General features: G+C 39.6%; 1 protein-coding gene across 1 annotated transcript in view; it reads right to left on the minus strand.

Moving 5' to 3' along the window:
* The window catches only part of LOC137599407 (gamma-aminobutyric acid receptor subunit gamma-3), a 57,390-nt gene extending 37,521 nt beyond the window's left edge, over positions 1 to 19,869 (minus strand). The window contains exons 1-2 of the mRNA XM_068320327.1: positions 19,588 to 19,869; positions 19,238 to 19,383 (exon numbers count right to left, since the gene is read on the minus strand). Of these exons, the coding sequence (XP_068176428.1) occupies positions 19,238 to 19,383; positions 19,588 to 19,640 (199 nt within the window). The 5' untranslated portion in view covers positions 19,641 to 19,869. The remainder of the gene's footprint in view (positions 1 to 19,237; positions 19,384 to 19,587) is intronic.
* Between the last annotated feature and the right edge of the window lie 6,108 nt (positions 19,870 to 25,977).

Below are 25,977 nucleotides of genomic sequence, written 5' to 3' on the forward strand. Positions count from 1 at the left end.
CCAAGTTTTGAAAATGAACAGAGCTTCCGAGCATTCAGACAGATCCATAATCGTTGCAATTTTATTCCATGGAGATGTCTTGACCATAGTTCGATTGTCATGGATGTGATTTCCCATTTATGTTTGAACAAAGCCTTTTTTGCATGCTTTTTTGTTCCTCATGGATTTTGGATTTTAAGTACAAGTCATACAGCTTCACATCTGATGAGCAGGAGAAAGAGATCCCTCAGTCACCTCCACCAGGGAGTCCTGGTATTGACCAGGATTTTCAGTCAAATTCCAGTGTTACCTCACTCTTGTCTACAATCTCTCTCCTCTCGATCTGTCGGCTTCACTCATTGTGTATCAATGTTTGCCTTCCCCGACTTCGCTGCAGTCAAGGATTTCATGCTGCAAAGCTGTCATTGGAAGCTTAAACTTTGAAACTGGCTAACTGACAGGTGTGACACACTGCTGCCACGGGTATCTACACTCACATAGCTCCTCCATCATTTTACATTACCTGTCTTTGGAGTCTATCTGTCTCAGCCAATTAAGTGCACAGTGAGAATTTTTCCACCTGCCAGCCTGAATTCTAGCGTGCAGTTCACATGGAAACTGGCACACTGGAGGACACTTCTGGAGAATCCCTGCTCAGACGGGTTCTTTAAAAAGTGTGTTCATAAGCATACAACACCTGGTAGACCAGCTGCATATCTGCTGTGTGAACCTCCTAAAACATACACCTTTGAAGTTCTGAACATATAGAATATTTGAAAATATGAAAAAAGCAAACCGAAACCTTAAAATTAGAACTTGTGTCTTTTTATGCATGTCAGTAAATGATGCAATAAGAAGCACCTGATTCATAACACATAAGATGTTAGAGGGCTGCAAGCACTTCAAACATAATCCTCGAAGTGAGTTAACATCTTATTATGTGTAAGCCGTCAGGTAATAATGTCAGCTGTTTCACAGGATGAATTGTGACCTGAGGAGCTGCCTGCAAGGCAAGAAATTAACTGGGGAGACTCAACCCTGCCGGCTGGTTAAGACAGCACAGCTGAATACTGTAATCTCTCCTGACCTGTCTTCATTTTCAAACAGTGCGTCCATACTTAAATATTCTATCTCATTAAATGGATCAGTAATCTCAGAAGGATTCATCAAGTGAAAAAAATTTACACACATACAATAATAATTATTAAACCTGGGTTGGCAGTAGCTCAGTTAACATGGACTGGGCTTGGGGACAGAAGGGTGGTTGATTCAAGTCCAGCGTAGACCAAAAGTCTGGAGTGTGAGCTGGTAGCTGGAGAGGTATCAGTTTACCTCTGCCAAGGTGCCCTTGTGCAAGACACTGAACCCCACAAGCTGCTTCGAAGGCGCTGCTGAGAGGCTGCCCTTCACGCCACCATCTCTCCATAATTCGCACCTCTACGGGTGCGAATCACTTCTTTTCTCACGTCCATGCATCCATTCATCTTCTACCATTTATCCAGGGCCGGGTCACAGAGGCAGCAGTTTGAGCAGGGATGCTCACACTTTTCTCTCCCCAGACACTTCTTCTAGCTTTTCCAGGAAGATCCCTGAGTGTTCATCCGCAAAAAACAGTTGAAACCCTGAGGTCTCAAAACCAGACTCCCGCCGGCCTCTGGCTGTACCAGGAAATTCTGTCCATAAAGATTATCAACAGAACCAGTGAAAAAAGGAAACCCTGCCGAAGTCGAACATGCACCTAGAACAGGCCTGATTTATCACCGGCCATGTAAACCATAAAGGTGCCGGGCAGCTCTTACAAAGCCCTGGACCCAACACTGCTCAAGCATTCACCACAAGATTCCACGAGGGACGCAGTTACAAGCCTTCTCCAAATCCATAAATCACATGGACTGGTTGGGCAAACTCCTGTGAACCCTCAACCACCTAAAGAGTAAGGAGGTGTTCCAGTATATTACAACTGGGTTGAAAGCTACATTGTTCCTGCTGAATCCAAGGTTCAACTATGAATCTAATCCTCCTCTCCAGTACCCTGGAATAGACTTTCCCTGGGAGGCTGAGGAGTGTGTTCCCTTGTAGTTGGAGTGTAACCTCTAGTCTCCCTGAAGAGGGAGACTACCACCCCAGTCTACCAATCCAGAGGTACTGTCCCCGGCTGCTATGCAACATTACAGAGACGTGTTAACAAAGCCGATCCCTGCACATCCAGAGACTTTAGGTAGTCAGGGAAAATCTCATCCACCCCCAGTGCTTGCCACCAAGGAGTTTGGCAACCACCTCGGTGCCAAGCTCCTTGGTGGCACTGCTTCTTAGGTGGAAGATATGGTAATGGGATTGAGGAGATCCTCAAAACATTCCTTCGACTACCCAATAATAACTCCAGTCGAGATCAGTAGCTCCTTGACTCCTCTGTAAACGGGAATGGCTGTGCACCGCTTTCATTTCCTGAGATGCCGGACAGTTTGCCAGAATCTGTTTGAGGCTGATCAATAAACCTGTAATGGCTTCCTTGACTCCTCGCAGACCCGAGTTTTTACCTCCATAACCGCTTGGGCTGTGGTTCGCCTGGCTTGTTGGTACCTGTCAGAGACCCATGATTTTAATTGGCTTGACAATATTTCGTTTTCAGGTTGACAGCACCCCTAACTTCCAGTGTCTACCACTGGGTTCAGGGTTGCCACTGCGACAGGCTCAAGAGACCGTGTGACCACAGCTCATTTATATTTGTACAATTTAGTTTAAAAACATCCACATTATAAACTGTGTGTTCTTTCCGTATAAGGAATTTATAAGAAAAATGTATCATCTTCTTATGGTCTTCACTTTGCACTTAATCATGCAACAAATTTACATTTTGTGTTTCTGAATTGCTACCTGAATCAGATTGAGTTCAATAAAGACCTGATTGGACATCATTTGACCTTCTGTGAACCCAGTCTCTGAACAGAATGTCCAATTACTGTACAACTTGAAAAAATAGTCAAATATTTTTTTAATTTTACCTCCATTCATTTCTGGACTGTAACTGCAACCCTTCAATGAAGGTAGAACACCATGAAAAGCAAATAAGTCAGATTTTATTCTTCGTGACACTGAAAAAAGTTTCACCTCATCAAACAATATTTTAATATGTTATTCAGCTATGAAACAAACAAAGACGTGGAAAGCCTCAGTTCACATAATGCCTAAGATTCAACGTGGCTTTACTTTGGTGCAATAATGCCATGAGAGAAATGTTAATATGAGAATGTCGTCATGCTCAGGTTGATGAGGCTATAGTTCTGTATGTCGATGGATCTGGATATATGACCAGAATAGGCATTTTAGTTTGATGATCAAAGTTAAGAAGTGGATTTGCAATTTTTTTCTCTGTATTCATAGTGACGATGATATGAATTGCAAGCATTTTATGACATTTTCTTTCTTTTCTCATGAATTAGGCATGGATATTGATTAAAATAATTATTTTTATATAAAAATATAGTATCAAACTTTCAACGGATCGGTGCAGCTCCAGATTAAAATGGAATGGAGTAACTGTCAACATGATGTCAAAGAGCCAGTATTCAGTACCGACAAAAATCACCTCACCGGGTTAACAGTGTAGCTGTGTGTAAGGATAAAATGAGCCTAAGTCACTGGCTGTAAAAAACTCAAAATAATTAGCAGTTAAATTGTTAATTATTTTCTTTTTAAAATTTGCACCTTTAGCAATAAAGCTGTATTGCATTACTTTCTTCATTATACAGTACTGATTGTGTTGCAAGCTATAATTTTACACCTGCCTAAAGTGCCACTTAGCAGCAGTTAAAATGGGACTAGTCATGCAGCAAATGGAAAGAGCTCATTAACGTTTGGAACATAGATAACAAACTAGAGCTCAGTAGTCTCGTGAATGATATTTTATCATCTCAGTCATTGGTGAACTGTATTGGGATGGTGGTCTACTAAATCTTTTGTAAATTCAGGATGCCGTCTCATAAGACATTCAACAGGAGTGGCTGAGACACTGTGAGCTGTTCAAATAACAACAGGGAGATAGGAGACATTTATACAGTCCTTCAGTGACGAGAGGAAAGTCTGGAGCTGTGGTGAGATTTATTTGTCCTTTAGGTGAGAAGATAGTGATGAACAGGTCTTCAGAGACATTAGCTAATCTCTGTCCAGCTTGATCTCTGAACCTACGTGATGGATGACTGTACATTAACCGCTGATGAAGAGGGAGGACAAACTGCAGCCTTGTCCCGTTGTTGACAGACTGACAAGGTGTTTTTTAATGGGAAATAGGAGACAGGTTTACTTTTTAATATACACATGAAATTAGAAATATACCTGTTGAACAGCATTGATCTGTGTAAAAGTGTTCGCTGAATAAAAATAATAAGAAAAAAAAGATGAAACAAAGTGGACTTGGTAGGGTTTGAGTTAATTTAAACCATTGTAAAATAAACCTCTCTCTCTTTCTCTCTGTCTCTTCCTTTAGTGTGAACTTAACATCTAACATAATTTTAGATGCAAACGAACACCTGAAGGGGAATCTCTGCCTGTTCTGTTTACGAGGAATTTAAAGGTTTAATGAGATGATTAAACTTCCACTCATGTGAAGCATTAAACCAATCAATTCTTTTTGACCTCCGTTGGCCTGTGTTATCCTGAGTGGGTTCGGGTCTTCCCACCACATCCTTTCCTGAATGGCTCGTTAGTCAGGAAGATAATACATCTTTGATTTTCAATAAGTCCTCATCAACAATCACAAAAAGGCACAGGGAGCACAGAGTAGGTGTTTCCCACTCTGTATGAGGGCAGGCCTCTTGGTGATGATTGCTCAAGGGATTAAGGGGATTAGCTTCCCTTTCTGAATGCTAAGTAGACCTGGGAAACTTTTAAATCAGTGTCACAATACTGATATTTCTTTAAAGAATTTATATAGTACATAAAAGGTACAACAAAACATCAGAAAAATAACTATATTAAGTTTCAATGCAGTTACCCTGAACATTAAAAAACAACAACAAGTTTTTGATTTAGAGGTGTGACTATGGTTAATTGGACAGCAGTGAACTGGAGGAATAATTTCTGCTTCAAGACAAGGTGAGTGCTCTGAGTGTGGACATGGATAGAAACTACCATGGTGTGCAGTATATCATAGACATATACAGAGGTAGGAAAGAAGGCAGTCCCTGGAAAAAACTACCCGTTACTCATGAACCCATAAAGCTCGAAAATAGTTTTACAGATGTGAACAACTTCCTCTGTTGACATTTTCTGCACTGATTTACTTTTTAAAATAAATATGTGATAAATCTGAATACAAATTTATTTTTGTTTTGTTTCTTGTTGGTGTTGTCTAAAATCTTGTATCCTGTACACAGAAATGTTTACTGAAATGGTGGAGGTTGTGCTGAAACTGCATTACCTCCACTTGGGTCGGTTTTTTTTGTTTTGTTTACCTGCTTGCTCTTAGTTTGATACTTTCTCACTTCAGTTCAAATTAATAATTTATATACTGTATAGATATTTTAACTGTTACATAATTAAAGAAAACATTTTAATCATAAAAATTAAAAAGAATGTTTTTAAAAATTTGTGTTGAGTATAACCATTCTTATTCATGCATACTTTGTAGTTCGTAATTTTCTATTGCATGCGTTCTATTCATTAATGCACTTCATGTTCTGAGTTCATACACTTGTTCTAGATATTGTTCCTTTACTATTGTGATCAAAAACATTGAAGCTCAATTCTGAGGCTGTTCGTTAATATTCATTCATACATAAAAAAAACACTTAAGAATATTCCTGTTCTGAGAACATAAAAAACCTTTTTTGTAAATACTTCTTACTTTTGTGATCAAAAACATTGATTTGAATCTAAATTTTGGGGCTGTTCTGTAAATAGTTTTAAAATTAACAATGAAGCAACTTCTGATCAATTCATATCAATTTCAGACTTAAAATAATGCACCGATTTAAGCCCCACCCATTTCCGGTGAAAATACACCCACTTCCGGATTAAACCCCGCCCATTCCGAGTACATATACTTATACAGATATTTTAAATGGTTGAACAGATACAGATACAGATAGTGGTGTACTCGCTCATCCCTAGTTTTTAATAAAGAGCCTGAATTATTTCAGAATTTGTATTACTTGTTCATAATTCTAACACCTTTCAGAAAATGCATACATTGATTTCATTGTGCAGAGCTGGCCAATGCCTTTATCAACCACTGAAACACTGAGTTTTGGTCCCTCCCCCACCAATGCAAGGAAATATTAAATTGATTAAATAAGTAAAAACAACTTGCAGCAAGACACAAATAGTGGAAAAAAAAACAGATTGTGTCACACATTCTCTGAGTGTTCCCCTTTCCAGTTCATTCTCATGTCACATGGTCATGGTGAATTGTTCTGCAATTAAACACTTTATACTCATGTCTTAAAATATGTTCCCTTTATACATCCTACAATGTATTGCAACATCATTGGGGTCAACGCAAGTATTGAAAATAAACATTTGGTATCGGAATTCCTGTTACAGACTCAACAACTGACTGCTTGAGCGACAGATTACCATGTGTAGCAACATTTTCTGCCTATCACAAGGTTTTGAGTCTGGATAATTGCTAAAAGGACATTCTACTGACTTAAAAAAGCCACATTCAAGCAACCTACCAACCTGCTCAGCCCCTCTAATTGAACGCTCCCTATGACATGTCTACACTCAGCTTAAACACTGATGGACCTCCCATCAGGAACAGTTTGGGGTGCACTATCATGCCTGAAAACGCTTCAAGTTACAGCAGGACTAAAACCTTATCCTTCCAATTAGTAGCAGACTTGAGGAGTAGAATACATGAAGTAGGATCATGTGATCGGGAAACAAAACAACAACAACACACAATTGTATTCTGTTTGAACAACAGAAAAAACAATAGGATCTTCAACTAATTTCCTGAAAATCAGTATTATTAATAAAATTTTTTAGAACAATGTGCTAGCAGTCCACCAGAGATAGCCTTGACAGGGTGGCACTGCAAGACATAGGCCACCACCACCAACCATCTCCGGTTCCCCATGGTGTCATGGCTCCTGAAACACTGGTCCCTCGAGTTTATCCTCATAATATGAATCCTTGATCATGAAACCCTGTCCCTAGAATCTGAACTCACATTGGTGTCTTTATTAGTTTGATGGTTATCTAGATCACAGTATCAAATCTGCAGTGAGCCCATTAAATTTGAACAATGTGAATCACAGGATCCAGAATGTTCAATGTTACTTCCAGGAGATCTCTTAAGGTTGTTATTTTCTTCCAAATATTTATGTCACTGAAATTTGAAGCAAAAAATCTGTAATTGCCTACATCCTCGAATGGTAAAAAAACAAACACTTTTTAAAAATTATAAGCACATGATGATCTGGCTCATCAACAATGTCCAATGACATAACAGATGTCCTTGGGCAGTTATTTGCCTTCACGAAAAAAATTCAGTAATTACTTTTTAAAAAGTCCTACTAAAACACAAAATCCAATCAACAAACAACACATCCTCTTGGTAGAAGTGATAACAAACCAATAAAAGATGACACATCTGACAACCAAGGAACTAACTATAAGATACACACTGAGGATACGGTAAGTTTCAGACACTTATTATTACTGGGTGAACCTCAGCATTTCCAGAACTGTGATTTATGTGTGCGAATTTAAGTGAAAAGCACATCAATCAACGACTGTCCTCTGCTGAGCTGAGCCTGATGCATCCTGACAGCCTCTTTTGTAACCGCCTCACTTACCAGGTGATGGTCTGAACAAAAGCCTCACTCATTTTCCTGGGAGAAAGGCAACACATTGCGCTGACATGTTTCTACTGTCATAACACAAAGGGCTTTTAAAGAGGAATGCTCTTTATGACAGTGTCAATGTTAACGTTATGCAAATTAATGAGAAAGAAAAACAACTTTTAAGGGTCTATTTTATTCCATTAGTCCCTTAGAAAGTTGTGTTAGAATGTAGCCGCAAGAGGGCACAAGCCAGTGTCTTATTATGCACATCAAAGATGTGAATCAAACCTACGACTTCCATACCGGATAGGTCGAGGCCCAGGTTAACAACGACCGCCATCGGTGCCTACAAGGCACCGGTGGAAATTGGATTACTGTTGGTTGAAAAAGGAGAGGAGGAAAGTGTGTTTGCACGAAGAAAGAGAAGAGGAGCGCCAAGAGTATAGGACTTAGATTAGGGATGTTGAATGTTGGAACTATGACAGGAAAAGGTAAAGAGTTGGTTGACATGATGCAGAGGAGGAAGGTAGACATACTGTGTGTCCAGGAAACCAGGTGGAAAGGTAGCAAGTCTAGAAGTTTAGGAGCAGGGTTCAAGTTGTTCCATAGGAGTTATCTTGAAGGAGGAGTTTGTTAGGAATGTCCTGGAGGTAAAAAGAGTGTCGGATAGAGTGATGAGTCTGACGCTAGAAATAGAAGGTGTGATGTTCAATGTTGTTAGTGGGTATGCTCCACAGGTAGGATGTGAGCTGGATAAGGAGAAATTCTGGTTGTACTTTGATGAAGTGATGCAGAGCATGCCTAGAAGTGAGAGTTATTATTGGTGCAGACTTCAATGGACATGTTGGTGCAGGTAACAGAGGTGATGAGGAAGTGATGGGCAGGTTTGGTATCCAGGAGAGGAACGAAGAAGGACAGGTAGTAGTTGACTTTGCAAAAAGGATGGAAATGGCTGTAGTGAATACTTTCTTCCAGAAGAGGCAGGAATGTAGGGTGACCTATAAGAGTGATGGTAGGAGCACACAGGTAGACTACATCTTGCGTAGATGGTGTAGGAGGTGAAGGAGATCAGTGACTGCAAAGTAGCGGTAGACGAGAGTGTAGCCAAACAGCATATGATGGTGGTGTGTAGGATGACTCTGGTGGTGTGGAAGATGAAGAGGGCAAAAGAAGAGCAGAAGACGAAATGGTGGAAGCTGAAAAATGAAGTGTTGCATGGTTTTTAGGAAAGAGTTAAGACAGGCTCTGGGTGGTCAGGAGGTGCTCCCAGATGACTGGACAACTACTGTACAGCTAATGTGATCAGGGAGACAGGTAGGAGAGTACTTGGTGTGTCATCTGGAAGGAAAGTATAGTAGATAAGGAGATTTGGTGGTGGTGGAATGAGGAGGTGCAGGAGTGTATACAGAGAAAGAGGATAGCTAAGAGGAAGTGGGACACTGAGAGGACTGAGGAGAGTAGACAGGAGTACAGGGAGATGCAGCGTAAGGTGAAGGTAGAGGTAGCGAAGGCCAAACAAGGAGCTTATGATGACTTGTATGCTAGGTTGGACAGTAAGGAGGGAGAGACTGATCTATACCGGTTGGCAAGACAGAGACACAGAGATGGAAAGGACATGCAGCAGGTTAGGGTGATTAAGGATAGAGACGGAAGTCTATTGACAGGTGCCAGTAGTGTGATGGGAAGATGGAAAGAGTGCTTGAACGTGGAAAATGAAAGACAACAAAGACTAGAAGAGGTGACTGTTGTGGACCAGGATGTAGCAAATATTAGTCAGGATGAAGTGAGGAGGGCACTGAAGAGGATGAAGAGTGGAAAGGCAGTCGGTCCTGATGATATACCTGTAGAGGTATGGAAGTGTCTAGGAGAGGTGGCAGTAGAGTTTCTGACTGGGTTGTTCAACAGGATCTTAGATAGTGAGAAGATGCCTGAGGAATGGAGAAGTGCGCTGGTGCCCATTTTTAAGAACAAGGGAGATGTGCAGAGTTGTGGGAACTACAGAGGAATAAAACTGATGAGCCATACAATGAAGTTATGGGAAAGAGTAGTGGAAGCTAGACTAAGGTCAAAAGTGAACATTTATGAGTAGCAGTATGGTTTCATGCCAAAAAAGAGTACTACAGATGAATCAGTATGAATGCAGTATTTGCTTTGAGGATGTTGATAGAGAAGTACAGAGAAGGCCAAACAGAGCTGCATTGTGTTTTTGTAGATCTGGAGAAAGCTTATGACAGGGTGCCCAGAGAGGAACTGTGGTATTGTATGAGGAAGTCTGGAGTGGCAGAGAAGCATGTTAGAGCGGTGCAGGACATGTATGAGGACTGTAAGACAGTGGTGAGGTGTGCTGTAGGTGTGACAGAGGAGTTCAAGGTGGAGGTGGGACTGCATCAGGGGTCAGCTCTGAGCCCCTTCTTGTTCGCTATGGTGATGGACAGGCTGACAGACGAGGTTAGACAGGAATCCCCATGGACTATGATGTTTGCAGATGACATTGGGATCTGCAGTGAGAGCAGGGAAGAGGTGGAGGAGAAGCTAGAGAGGTGGAGGTTTGTCCTGGAAAGGAGAGGAATGAAGGTTAGCCTCAGTAAGACAGAGTACATGTGTGTGAATGAGAGGGACCCAAGTGGAAGAGTGAGGTTAGAGGGAGAAGAGATCAAGAAGGTGGAGGATTTTAAGTACTCAGGGTCAACATTCCAGAGCAATGGAGAGTCTGGAAAAGAGGTGAAGAAGCGTGTACAGACAGGATGGAACGGGTGGAGGAAAGTGTCAGGTGTGATGTGTGATAGAAGAGTTTAAGCTAAAATGAAAGGAAAGGTGTACAAAACTGTGGTGAGACCAGCGATTTTGTTTGGTCTAGAGACAGTGTCACTGAGGAAAAGATAGGAGACAGAGCTGGAGGTAGCAGAGATGAAGATGCTGAGGTTCTCTCTGGGAGTGACCAGGAAGGATAGGATCAGGAATGAGTACATCAGAGGGACAGCACATGTTAGAGGTTTTAGAGATAAAGTCAGAGAGGCCAGATTGAGATGGTTTGGACATGTCCAGAGGAGAGATAGTGAATATATTGGTAGAAGGATGCTGAGTTTTGAACTGCCAGGCAGGAGGCCTAGAAGAAGACCAAAGAGGAGGTTTATGGATGTAATGAGGGAGGACGTGAAGGTAGTTGGTGTGAGAGAAGAGGATGCAAAGGACAGGGCTAGATGGAGGCAATTGATTCGCTGTGGCGACCCCTGAAGGGAAAAGCCGAAAGGAAAAGAAGAGTCCCTTAGAAAGTTGTCGTATTTGAACTGGACCACATTCAATGAAAATATTTTGTGTGCTCAAGTTGTATTTACAACGTTTTGTGATCAGCATTGTTTTGGCAATATCCAGACTGAGCCTTCAGCACATTTAAATCACCTCACAACAATTTAAAGTCAAGGAACAGTGTGAGAGATTTGACGTAAACCCATTGATGAAACACATAAATCAGTGAGAGTCTACAACCTGCCTCATTACTGACTGCTGAATCTACTGAAGGCCTGGCAGAGCAGCGTTAACTTACTGCTGGGAGTTCAGCCATGACCACAATCACTCAACACAAACGTGACGACACAATTAGACAGTTAAAATGATGGGGAAGATAGTCACTGGTCTATCCAATTGGCTGTAAAAAAAATTTGTCTGGTGGCCGCTCAGTTTTTATTAACGTTTTTTTTAAAAACTTATTTCTAAAACTGAAATGCTGATTCAGTTCCGTGTGGACAAAATTTACCGGAGTACTATCACTTTACATTCAAGCCATGTTGAGGAAATGCCTGTGGGAATGTCTGACCATGAGCCATTACAAGCTTTTAAAGGTCACATTCATTAATACTTAAGAGGACAAGGTCAAATGACATTAATGCACCGTCTGCTTTCAAAAGACCAGCATCATGACAAATTCACTTAGCTGTGCTCTGTGGTCAGGGGATTTGAAAATGGAACAGGCTAATTGACAATATCAATGCTTCTTTGAAAATAACCATACAAGTTAATTTTCTCCGCTGGGCAACCAAGGAGGAATAGAGGATACACAAGAGAATAATTATTTACTGTGTGGCTGAATTTGTGTGAGTGTGTGTCTGGAAAAACACAGAGAAGCAGAAACAGATAGTCCCTAAAGTGGTTTAGTGAAAAGGTCACTGTTTATTACTAAGACCCTGACTGTGGTGAGAACATGCTATGGTTGGTGGCTAACAGTGTAGCACACAGTGTGTGAGGGGTTTGTGGGCATGAGGTGGGTAGGTGGGTGGGTAGGTACTTTAATTATCCTGAAGAAAATTTGAGGACAACAATCCCTTTTTATTTTGTTTACATCAACCAAAAGGAAGAAAAGAGAAGTGTGGCATTGGTACCTGAGAAATACACTTAAATTCGCACACTCTAGTGGTCAATGCACACATAGTTGCATAATGAGTTTAATGACAGAGGGGGAAAATGTGACTTACTGCCAGTAGGAAACCTGAGTCTGGATGTACATAACTGATGGATGAGAGGCATTACATGGCTGCTGTTGCTCAGACCTCTTTGGTACCCTGTACTTGGTCTTAATGGAAGTTAGCCCTGAAGAGCACAGCCGCACAAACACCTCCTGTCCAAGGCAATGCTTCTAATGTGAGGTCTTCCCTGATCGCTGCCAGTTGCTGGAGCAGGAGTCTGCCTCCTCACCCTCATGGATATTATTTTGATCAAGTTAATAAACTGTATTTCTTTGCCTGCTGGCACCTCAACTTTGTTTCAATAACTTTACAACATGTTCAACATGACAGTTAAATCACTTGTTTTACTGAAATATTCAGTTTTCATTCTATATATTTCATCCTAACCTAAATGTTCATAGTTGAAATCTTTGTAGAAAACTGTAAAAAGAAACTCTATTCACTTTGTTCCACCTCAGTTACACAACATCACCTTCAGATCCAAATCCAAATATAGTGATTTAGAGTTCTATTGTAGTGAATAAAACAAAGGATCAGAGAGAACCATCACAAATTTCAAAAGATTACGCCTGTGAGATGCCAAAAAATGAACTCTTGAACAAAGACTTAGACCAGTGGTTCTTAACCTTGTTGGAGGTACCGAACCCTGCCGGTTTCATATTCTTACTCACTGAACCCTTCTTTAGTAAAAAATTTTTTTAATTGTTTTTCAAATTTAAGACATAAGTATATGTTTTACTGGTGTATCTAATGAGTTGTGCATTAATGTCACCTTTTTCAAAGAACAAAACCAAGACAGTGCATGAACTCACATGAAATGACCTACCTGCAAATCAGTGTGACTTCTGCTGTTGTTTTTGAGAGACCAGTTCAGATATGCGTGGCTTCACCTTGGCAAGAGGAACTCTTATGTCATTTTCACAGCAAAGTCTGTTTCTTTTCTCTTCAATGCAGCTGAAGGAAGTTGTCCTTTATTCTTGCCAGTGCGAGACCAGAGTTGCTCAACTTGACATTGCAAATCATGCAGAACGCTGACTCCCATCACGTTCCGTTATACAGTACATGTAAATTCACGTTGCACATTTTCGTCCGACCACTTTCTTTTTTTGCTAAACATATGAATTAAAATATGAAGAAAGCAATCAGATGACGTACCATCATGACAGGCATAAATCGACTACTGAGTGCGCAAAATCCCATGTAGCACAGGTAGGCTAATGTAGCGTCACGTGATCACCTGCAACCAGTGATGGCTAAGGGGGGTGTGTTATCATGAATTGACACGATGTGTCAAACGTACAGTGATTCATGTATGTTCGACAATGACACCCGACACATAGTGTCGACACATCATATCGGGTGTTTTGTCTTGACCTCCGTCTCCGCCGAACCCTTGAGACCGACTCATCGAACCCAGGTTAAGAACCACTGACTTAGACGTAATGACCCAACTTCTATGGGACTGTTTGAAAAGTGAAGAATACAGTTGAAAAAAATATCATTTTATGGTAACAGTAAAAACTGATCTTCCACTAAAGATGGGGTGTGTGATTAAAAACATGAAAGCATCTGTTAAATGAACCATGAAGCCAGATTACATTGGGAGCTGCCGTCTCCGTATTGAGTCATATAGATATTAAATTGTATACTTAAAAGTGATTCTGTATCTTATGTTAATTTACTGCTGTAGTAAAGCTCAGTTATTACTACCTGCTCTTTCTCCAACCCCTAGTGTAGCAATAGTGGTTAAATAGCTCTCCTCCTCGGACTCTCATTCATGTCACATGACAATGTGTCAGGTCCAGATCTAAGACCACATAGGAATCTGACTTAACAAAGATCTAAACAATTTATGTCATATTCAACGAAAAAATCACTGCCCAATGATGTGAACATCAAAGTTTTTGCCTTCCACTTGTTGGTTGTCATGTGTTTCAGGATCAACACTTTACTATCTAACCCGGTAGTAAAATACGTGCAACAGAACCCCGCCCCCCCAAAAAAAGCCCCCATCAGCTTTTTCCACCAATGACAATAAATATATTCCAAATTGCTCCAACTGATTTCAGATCCAAGAAACAAACACTTCCATTGGCTCTAATAATAGTATCCTCGTCCCCACTAAGCACAGAAGTGTTGGTTGATATCGGAGTTGTGTAATAAATCACTTCAGCATCCCATTGGAGTGTGTGGACAATTGTCGCATTGGAGGAGGTGCAATGTCAAGTTCATCTATGGGGAAATTAACTCAAACATGTCAAACTACAACTTTTTTTGCTTGATACAAAAGGACAACTCTCATAATGCTCTACAATAGAAATCTATCCGATAGACTCAGCCACCCACACCCCTGCACCGGAGAGGCAGCTACAGAAATGAACAGATGGATAGTAAGAAGTTCTTAGATTTTTTCACATCACAGTATATATGAGAGAAACAGAAAATACCACAGTGTCAGTTTTTTCCCATCTTGTGCAGCCTCATTTGCTCCACTGTACAAAAACCAAGGTATTTAAAAATCTGCTGCAACAGAAGCTCTAGTACTGATTGAGAAAAATAAAGTTTGAAAAATAAAAAAGGTCACAATTTTTTAACATGTATGAGAAGAGAGTAGGAGGATTGTCGTGTAAAAGAGAAACACTGAAGAGCTGACTCAGGATGAAAGGGCAAGAGGGGTGAATTCTGTTAGTCCGCCTCAGCAACATCCTGGGTAACAGTGATATCTGTCTCCCATCTCCAAAAGAAAACACCCAGGCGTGGTATCAATAGTAACGGCTGTGGTATACTGTACATGCAACAGCTGTCCCGAGGCAAACACAACTAGCCCTACATTATTAGGCCTGACCTTACATAGTGACTAGTTGAACTGGTTCACTGTCCAGATCCTGTTATAAAAGTCCAATGGCCCCAATCACTCTGAGTCAAACACGGATGGGATGTCGCTGAGTGGATCAGAGTAAGTACTGCTTGTCTCCCTCACTGGCATTACTGAACATTTTTAAGGTATACTCATTTTCTGAATTAATTACATCCCTCCCTCGGGGACACCAGGTTCATTTTGTAGTATTCATGTGTGGTGATTCGGTTAACTGCACATGTCTTTGCTATTAGAATATGCAAGAGAAAAGAACACATGAATTGAAATGAAAAAGGCCTGACAGTCACATGGAGGAATCTTATTGGCTTTTTAGCCGAGTCCTAGGAGAGACAATCGGACACCGTCTCAGGTTTCAAGCCGACAGCTAAAAACCTGAGTGGAATAAAAAACATTTTGCCCACCAGAGCCTCAAAATCTTAGTAATTGACACCTTTTTTTGTATTTAATTTAAACACAAACAGAAATATAAAGACATGAAGTTGTGATTTTATGGCGAGACATAATGTGTGTCACATCTGTTATTCAGGAAACAGATGCAACTTGTCAGTGGAGGTTTATATTCATCGTGTTGAGGCTGAGATCATTCCTGACTAACACACAGCAAACCTGGAAAGCTCCTGCAGGATTCCCATGTAAATGGATGGTTGGTTCCTGAGGTGCGAGGCAAAAATGAATCAGGCAATTATTGCAAAATGGACCATGTCACAACATGTGTGGCACTTAAACTTGTAACTTGGTGTTTGTTTTTATTGGCTAAAAATGTTCAAATTACAAAAATGGAGACACACTAAACTGAAATGTAAAATTTATCTGTATCTGTAAAATATCTAAATACTAAGAACCTAGGAAATGAAGAGATGTTGAAGAGGGTTGCTTTCAGTTTTTTCATCCTCTCATGAACCAATCCAACCAATTTGTGTTACTGCGTGAAGGAACTACAGTTGACCAGCAGTGATAAAAACATGTTTCTCTGTAGCTTGTGCCCCCGCTGGGGTAATGCTGCTGAAATGTGTCAACATAGTTCATTTTAATTTGAAATGTTTTAGTGACTAACATCTTCCACATTGAAGATAAACAAGTTTGAGCTTTTCTTATTAAGGTGACAGACATGTCTTGCCCATAAGGTAAACATGCATTAGTTACTCACTTTATTTTCCTGAGGTGCATCATTTTCCCAAGAGGGTCTGTGCCTTTAGGAAGTTAATTTTGCATAACGAGAGCAGGTTTTATGAGAGACCAATCTAAAGGAAGATCTTTGTATGATTGTATATATTGCTATATAAATTGTGCATTTAAAATTTACTTTATAATGGTTTCTCACCAATTTAAAATGACAACCTGATAAGTGAGTATGTGTCATCAATCTGACCTGATGTACACTGACCACTGAACAAGGACACCAGGAGACAGAGACGTCCAATAATACAAACAAATCTGAAATGGATCTAACACAAAACTGACAAACAGAATCACAGTTTAGGTCAAGGGAACCAAAAGGGTTCCAAAACAGCAGGCTGCTCAGAGGGTTTGAAATGATAAAGAAAAAAATGAGGTGAGCACTCATGACAAAGATGAGCGTAATCACAATCATAAAAAGCAGGAAGTACTGTTAAATGTGACATGTAAAGTAATAGAAATTTCAAAATAAAACAAGGTGCAACCCCAAAACATTGAGGGATCCATGAGTCTGTGGATTCAGTTTGGTTGAGTAAAATTATTAGGTCCAGAAGCAGTTATGTCTGAATGGGATCAGCAGCCTGGGGTGGGCTGAGAAGAGAATGCAGGGTGACAAACTACTGATAAAAGAAGTGTCTTCAGTAATTTAGCCCTGAGCTTTTTTAACACTGGGCTGTACTGCCCATGCCTGGCTAGCATAAATTGGTTCACAAAGATAGTATAAGGCCTCCAGCTTCACTCTAAGCTGTAGTCTGAGTCTTAAACCCACTTGAGCTTCAACCTCACAATGAAACAGGAATATTTCAGTTGAAGCCAATAACCAATAACCCATTTGGTACAACATGATCATCGTACTACATTGATCCTGACTCCAGAGGAATTTAGAGAGGACACAGAGGTGGAAACTGAGTTTGAATGAAAAGATCCTCTCATACTTGACATATACAATACACGACACGTGATGGAATGAGCATCTGAGGATTCTAAAAGTCTCCCTTTTTTTTCCTCAGTGTGTAATTTATATTCATGAGGATATGATGATGAGCCACATCTTGACCTTTGTTGCTGAAGGCGAGTCAGAAGCAAACTGGCTGATTCTCTGTCAAACAACCAGGCGTTTCACAACGAACAATGTTATATTCAGTTATACCACTGAATAACCAGGAGCAGGTGGTCGGTATGAAATGTATTCTAATTCCTTTATTTTTTAACTGTGCTAAATTAAATAAAACACCCAAGGCTGTTTCTTGGATGAGAATGTAATTTAAAAAAAAAAAAAATTTTCATGGAAAGTTGGGAAGCATCCAACAACTGGTGATGTTTTTCCAAGGACACAAGTACTGTAAAAACAGGAAATGCTCAGCTTGTGCTGATGTGGACAGACCATAACTTCTATCATTTTATAGACTGTGTTACTTAGTAAACACCAAAGGAAATAATAGAATGTACAAAATGTACAATTTTTGGCCTGTAGGTTTTAAATTTCACTACTGAACAATTAAACTGAGCAATCTCCCTTCTTGTTTAAAGTTAATCTGAAAATAAAGAAAGCAAACCAAAGAAAGTGATTATAAAATGCACACCTTTAGGGCCTCTACCCAAAAACTGTCAGCTTTTGATGCCATTTGGATGGATCATATCCTTGGGCGGATAAGGGTGACCTGTTTGCAAAAACCACTTCAGAGAGGAACAGAACCTGCATGAGATAGTACAAATTTTTTTTCCTTCACACGTAACACAAAACACTACTTTTACTGACTACTACCATCTGAAAATGATTCAACCTCTCAATTTCATCTCTCATTAGAGATATATGCAGGGATGTGGTTAAACCCTTTTTCTGAACTTCTCAGGCTTATTCCCACAGAAGAATCACAATGATTTTTTGCTCTCAAGCTCACATTTACATAAGGGCTCCATGCATGAGAGCTCCATGCCCACCAACAAAGTGTGAGAACATCACTCTAGCAGCTCAGAACCATTTAGATAAAGCCCAGATGTTTGGGGATGCTGCTCTATAGGTTGATGAAATGGAACGTTAACCTTTTAAGAAATCAGCATCTCGCCATCCATGAGGATGAGGAACCTTATGCAGCAGATAAACAAGGAATGTTCCAGAACTGGAGTCCTTGATCCACAAGCAACGGGCTAAGATTCCTCCTGCATGACGCTGGTGTGTGGAAATGTATCATGTTTGCAGCAGGTTATAGCAGCTACTGAGTCTCTACAAGCTTCTCATGAAGCACTGAATTATTTTGAGACTGCAGTAGTCAGTATTGTAAGATGTGTTATGGAAATGCTTTCGAAAAAAAAAAAAAAACTCCTGTAATTTCTGTTGTATTGAGCTATTTAAACTGTTCTTGATTGCTTTGGTTTTTGCAAACAGATAAAATATAGTGTATTTCAGTATAATATGTAGAATACATAAAATATAGTGCATTTTGTCAATAAATCTGAAACACAATGGGGCGTCACTACTACTGATTTCAAGCACAGATATGAATTTCAATGACAAATGCCACTACTATAGTTTTGCTGAAGATATCCTAACAGTGTGACTTTAATTGAAGGTAACAATAAGTCGTCACAATGGTTATAACCAGCTGTGATGCCTGACCTTGTAATATAAACAGTATTTATTAAAACATTATTAGAATATTTATTTTATATATTTACATATTATATTGGCTTCTCTGAGACAGCAACTCTCATATTGCACGAGGGTTGCCTTTATTATGTTTCTCATGACTGAGACACACTAAATGTTATCTAAGAGCAACTTTACATGAATGAGTTTGAAACATCAGCTTAATCTTCAGGTTTCAGGCAGTTTTTAGTGTAATCGAAACAGATGATTGACATCTGTGAATATCATTGATTCACAGTTTTCAATTAGTCAGGTGAAAAAGAAATAGTTATGAAAAAATGACAGAGAATGGAAATAAAGAATCAGTTACCTCCGATATCTGGTCGCAGTTTCTTATCATATTCTTTCAATAAATTGTTGAGTAATTCCGTGGTGTCGGTGTCTTGTGATTTAGGAGCCAGCATTTGGTTGACAGTAACCTCCTCATAGTCTTCTTCATAGTCCACAGACAGAGAGCTACACAGGCGCACAAGACGAGGGTGTTAGTACTGTGGGGGAGTGTGTTCTACAGCCTGCATGCATGGAAAATGGCTCAATACTCAATGAAAGTCATTCAAGTAAATTTAAAGTTTAGAGGAAAGTTTTCTTCTGCAGACAAGTGACAAACACCAGTGAACACATCATTAATAGTTTCTTTAGGAACTAAAGTGCACCACTTACCCTGTGTGAAGAACAGACAGGAGTGAGATATAAGCCAATATTTTGGGTGGCATGTTTCCCTCCGGGTGGCCAGTGATCGTAGTGATGAGTCCGTAGACTTCACGTGTCGGTGTCTGGACACGACGGTCAGAGCTGCTCGGAGAATAAAGCCAAGGAAATGCACCGCATGGTTTGTAATCCAGACAGAGCAATTCCGATCATTGTTAGAATCAAAATCCTTCCCCACGCTTGTTTTCACACGCAGGAGCAGCTCCTCACTTGTCAGGCAGCAGCTCGCCGACAGTCATGGTTTTACGCAGGTGCGCACAAGCTGAAGGCGTCCTCTGAACGCGCCGAATTCATCCAAAAGTCCTCCTGGTGAGTCTGTGTCACCACACTGTCTTCACAGGTACTTTTTCCACATCTCAAAACGACTATCAAACCAGGAGGGAATCCTTTTATGTCTTTTTTGTCTTCTTTCTGCCCTATTACTGTGAAAATAAAACTCTCTGTTAAGACGAACTAGAACTGGAGTACAAAACTTTGAGAAAATATTATTTCAATATTATTATTATAATAGACGTTTAACAAGGTACTGTTTGAAAACACTTGACAGAGGGATAGATAGATAGATAGATAGGTAGGTAGGTAGGTAGATAGATAGATAGATAGATAGATAGATAGATAGATAGATAGATAGATAGATAGATAGATAGATAGATAGATAGATAGATAGGTAGGTAGGTAGGTAGGTAGATAGATAGATAGATAGATAGATAGATAGATAGATAGATAGATAGATAGATAGATAGATAGATAGATAGATAGATAGATAGATTACATTTGAAGTCGTTCTTGTAACTGTTCCCTGCTTGATGCCTACAGGAGATGAGACATGAGCTGAAGTGCCCTCTAAGGTGTCCTTCCACCACAATAAAAAAGACACTTCATTGCTGGATATGCTTAAAATGGAGAAAGTGTGGTACAGCGCCCTCTAGGGAGTGCATCAAATGACGAAATGATGTAGCCACCTGAAGTTGTAACTAGTTACCTGTGTCTTAGTTACTTTTCATTTGGATTCTGCATACAACTATTTTAACTGTTTTACCTTGAAGCCAGCACATCTTTCTGTGTCCTGGGGCCCCTTCTGTAGCCCATGGGCCTCAGACAGCCTAGGTCCACCACTGGTACCTATGCACACATTAGAGGTGCAGTAGACAACCTCTGAATGAGTGAATGAAGTTAGAAATATCCAAAATTGTAGATGTCAGAACTGGTTAACTTAAAACAAATCCAGTTCTGTGTTTTAATAACACAAGCACAGAACATTCACGCTAAAAGAGAAAAATTTTGGAAAGCTCCTGCCCCAGCTGCTGACCAGGAGTACCTTCTTTAAATAATTTCAAGCAGAGACAGAAAAGTAAAGAAGGTAGAGCAAATAAAAAGAAACAACACGAACATTGTTATGAAGGCTTCTTCTGTGATTATTTGGGGGAAAGCAGCCGTGCCGTCTCAGCGGTGTTTATAAAGGGTCCTTCGGAGATACCAGGACAGCCCATTGGCTCTTCTCTGCTGTCATTTTAAATGAACAGCCTTGGCCAGGCCCCAGTGAAGCACTTGTGCACCATTAACAAAACAGCAATTTCTCCTTCTATTTAAGTCTTGTGTTTCACCTCTAAGACAAAGACTCTTTAAGGGTGAAAGTGAATGACTGGGATAAATAAGCCTTTGATCACAGCCAGACGCCACAGCATCGTTGGTATGGTGCCAAAATCAGTTGTTTATTCGCTTAATGTTTAGTTAGCTAAGGACAAATATTGGGTGTAAATGCCTAGTCCTGTCAATGGGCTTAAAATATATATACGTACTTGAAGAGGTATAAAAATAAATTAATAAGTAAACAATGGAAACAAGAATCAGTAGCTCAGGACACTGTACTGACTGACTGTGTGTCAGTGGTGGGTGCTGCCTGCAGTGATGCCTGACTGACTAATGTCATCCTCTGCTGGTTTAAAGGAGAAATGCAGACAAATAGAGCAGCAGGAGGAGCTCATTATAAGAGCATAATATACAGTTCATCATCCACCTTAAATCAGCAGCAGCCTTATTCATTCGTTAATCATGTGTTGCCCACTGCAAGACTCACTGCTCCCACAGGAAATGATTAGGGACAAGTTTATTTTGTATTATTATATTCTGGTATAATTACACCTGTAATGTGGTGGAGCAGTTTAAATGCCAAACAGGCCTCATTTTAATGGGCTCAGATTATTCCCGCGATTTCAGAGTATTAGTTTTTGAAATCCCATTATATGTAATGTATAGAGTGTATAAATATGTGTATTCATATGTAAATTCATATTAGCTATGATCATGAATGCTTCCAGTGTGTATGAAGATTAAGTGTTTCTTTCAGTAGGAGTTGCAAAACATTGATTTAAAGAAAATATCATTATAAACGTGTGTCACAGTAATCGTGTGTCAACTGTAGTTCGGTTGTTGCTCAGCTCGTTGTTGGTGATTGATTTTGAATGAATGAAAATAAAAGAGTCAATTTGTCATTGTGTGTCATTTGAAACTTGTAGTGTAAAAGTTTTCTGACCTTTCAGCAAGATTTTTTATGACTCTGCATCGGCACACAAACACCACAGATCTGAACAGAGCGTGTCTCATCAATGATTTACACTTTTTAATGTTGCCGTCTTCATTTGCACAAGCATTCGTTCAGCCACTAGATGAAAACACTACATAATATTCTTATTGATTACAAAGGGAACACAACAAATTGTGTTGATTAAAGGTCGCACAGATAATAACAGAATTTGCACTTCAAAACATCAGAATGTGAAATGAAAGTTTTTTTCTCAATCTGCTCAAGCCAACATTCAAAGACAATCCTTTAAGTGAGGCCTCAGGTTTTATACTTTTAAAAGCAGAATGTGGAGAATGTGACAAATAAAGGAATAGTCTAACTTTTCAAAAGCATCTTTTATGCTTATGTAATTACTGATAATGCTTTCATTTCCCCGTTACATTTCTGTCTTGGACATAGTCTAACTCTTTAAGTCTTTAAAGATTTATTACTGTGATTTTGAAATCCTTGACTAATTAAAAAGGGGTTTCATTAAATACAACTGTAGGCTGTATCAAGGTGATCAAACATTACAATGTTCGGTTCACTTTCAAACTAAGCCAACTGCACTGAAATAAATAGCAGAAGGGTTTTCTGCATGCTGTGTATGCTTCAAAGAACCAATATCACATAAATACAAAATATAATATAATGTTGTTTGATGCAGTAGCTGCGTTGTGTTTCTGCAGATTCACATGCAGTCTTTGGTAACAGTGCAAAGTGTTCACTCAGCACTCCAGAAGTGAAATTTCATCAGAGTTGGGTCCATTCAGCAGCTACACATCTTACATATACTGATAAAGTAGCTGCAGCATATGTCTGAGCATAAAGGTACAGCAATGTCCTCTCTTCCCTACTGACTCAGCAGCTTTGCAGACGTGTCATAGATAGTCCCCATAATGAATAGTGCCTTATATTAGATTTGCCTATTCATACACACAGGTTTTTCATTCTTAACACTTTTAGTTCCACTACAAGTTCTTCAGCCAGAGCCAGCACACATACAGTACATCAGTTTGACAGGTCAACAAAAATAACAGCTTGCTGTAGAGCTAGAGGAGATGACTGGAAGAATAGTAAAGATCATTGATTCACTTAGTTTAGCATGAAGAATGTGAAGCAGGGGGAAGAGATAGCATTCTCAGACAGACATGCTACAACTCTACAGATGTATTCAGCCTCAGAACTGATCCCCTCCTCTGTTATTTACCTTCAGTCTCTTTTTTTGCTTTGATTTACATTTTTATGTCAAATGCTTGTTAAATTTACATCGTTGCCTTATAGAAATACCACAGGACAAATCAATGTATGTATGTGCAATATTCTACATTGCATTCTACTGTATATAGGGGGGATGGTCACATTCCATTCAAATACCATTTAATTGTGATCACATCCCTCCATGGAGCCCTTTCCAGGGGACAAAACATGGTAAGGTGCACCAACAGGTGACCTTACCATGAAGAAAACCAGGGAAAAGCCTCTTAACACTACTTCAAATTGAGGAAAAGTGATGGAGACCCTTTTACATCCTACATAATTGGATGGACTGAATGGTTAATGCATTTCCTGCGTATGTTTCTGATGTGTTATGTGATATGAGTCACATGGAAAAATAATTTTAATCCTAATCCCTTTCCTTAACACACGACTACTTTGAAGTCTTTTATTATTTTCTTCACCTGTCCACTGTTAGCAGACATCTCAGATATCTATAATATCTGAGTGTTTTATTTATTCAAAAATATATTTGCACATATTCTTTTTACATTAGCAAGACAAACTGGATAAAGGCAATTTTTCTTTCTGGGTGAGACCATGTTAATGTGTGTATAAAGGTCAGGGAGCTATATCACATTCTGATGGCGTCGAATGTGATGAGATTGTGCTGCAGTGGTGGGTGAGAGAGCCAGTCCTCCTCACCACCACTTACTGTAGTCCATCTTTCCTTCTCAAGCTATATGCTGTGATTGATGTCATTTGGTGCCATCAGTGACAGCTTAATTTGGTGCGGGGTATGGGCCTGCTGAATGGAAAAAGCAACTTAAATGGAACTAAATCCTTGACAAACAGATGTGAGCCAGATGTTGCTGCCACAGAGACACCCAAGATGGATTTACCAGCAGACCAACTGTAGTGACTGCATGATCTGGATGTGCATGTACATAATCAAAGGAAAAACATGTGCAGACCGTTGTTCCATCAAGCAAGATTAAGGCAAGCCTTTTATCACATTGGCTGCATAAATGTGTGTAAATATGATCTGTAGATTTGTACACCATCTACTCAATCATGGTTTATCTATATGTCTACTATGTTAAACCAGGATTTTTTTCCAGTGAGGGTATTGACCAACAACAGCAGACAGATGGAGTAAGTGAAGCTTTATTCAGAATAAGATATGAATAAGAAGAGAGAAACACTTTTAAAAGTTTCCACTGTGGACCAGATCCTTCAGTTGGTCATGTACATGTCCTATACAGAAAAACACCTTCAAATAAAATAAGAAAAAAACAAACAAACAGTCTAAATATGAAAGCACTGTGCTTACAAAGGGGGGAGGGTCTGGCTGGTAGCAATATATAGAAAAAGCTATTGTCAAACAGGATCAGTTATGGATACGAAGGCATCAATAAAATGAATGTCAAGTGATTACATATTACCATAGACACATGTCATCATTTATAAGAGTATTATTTATTGCTTCAAATATTTGCATTTCAAGAGTAGCATGTACCTATAATCTAAATTTAATAATCCAACCCGTGAGCTCTGTACACTAACAGAGACAGGCCCCACAGAAGGCATGGAGTCACATTCATATTTTAATCCTATACAGACATCATGCTCAGATCCTAAAAATTCAGTAAAGTCTGAAGGCTGCATAACCTCTGCTAAGGTGTGAAGCAAGCAGTCGTGAAAGCTTCTCATGAAACATCTTCAGCTTTATGAGGCCTTCAGGCAACTTTGTAAAAAAGCACTTGAACTTGGGTTACTTCCATTGCAGTCACTTATTTGCTTTCTTGCTGAGGAGAGATGCAGCTCTCATGTATGTGAATAAACAGAAAGTAAGTGGCAGAAATGAGTTTTGCTTAGCATAAAGACTGGAAGAAAGCATAAAGAAGGAATTCTTTATTCTTTATGTAATTGCAGACTTCTACAAAACCCCATACGATGTTTGTTTGAGATTTTCACAACTAAAATGAAAACACAATCGTGTTGTCAACACTGCTTACCACTTCACATGCAATACTACTACTACCACTACTACTACTACTACTACTACTAGTATTACTACTACTACTAATAACAATAATAACAGAATGAGTTAGTTAATGGAACTGAGATAAACTGACAAATATGGACCTGCATAATGAGAGGAAGTGAATTTTTTCCTGTACAAAAACAGGAAATACAAATAGGTAACAGAGAAAGAAAATGTTACATATATCAGAGTTACAGTTTTATCCCAAATTCTAGTAATGTATGTCCACCATAACTGTGGTTCGTCTGTGTTGTTTAAAGTCATAAAGTAGCTCTTCTAAAACATTTAAACTGATGCGGGTTCCACTTCCAGACAAATAGGTTACAACGTGAGTGGGTGAGAGTTAAGAGAGAAGTTTCCAACTTTATGCTAAGCTAAAGTAACTGTCATTTCGTCGTACCTCCACAGTGTACAGATGTGTGGCTTCAATCTTACCATCATACTCAAGCTAAACAAGCAAATAGGCTGAGCATATTTTTGATGTCATACCATTATCATTCCTCTATGAGATGAA

This window comes from Antennarius striatus, chromosome 7, assembly GCF_040054535.1.
Source record: "Antennarius striatus isolate MH-2024 chromosome 7, ASM4005453v1, whole genome shotgun sequence".
In the NCBI taxonomy this organism is placed as follows: Eukaryota; Metazoa; Chordata; class Actinopteri; order Lophiiformes; family Antennariidae; genus Antennarius; species Antennarius striatus.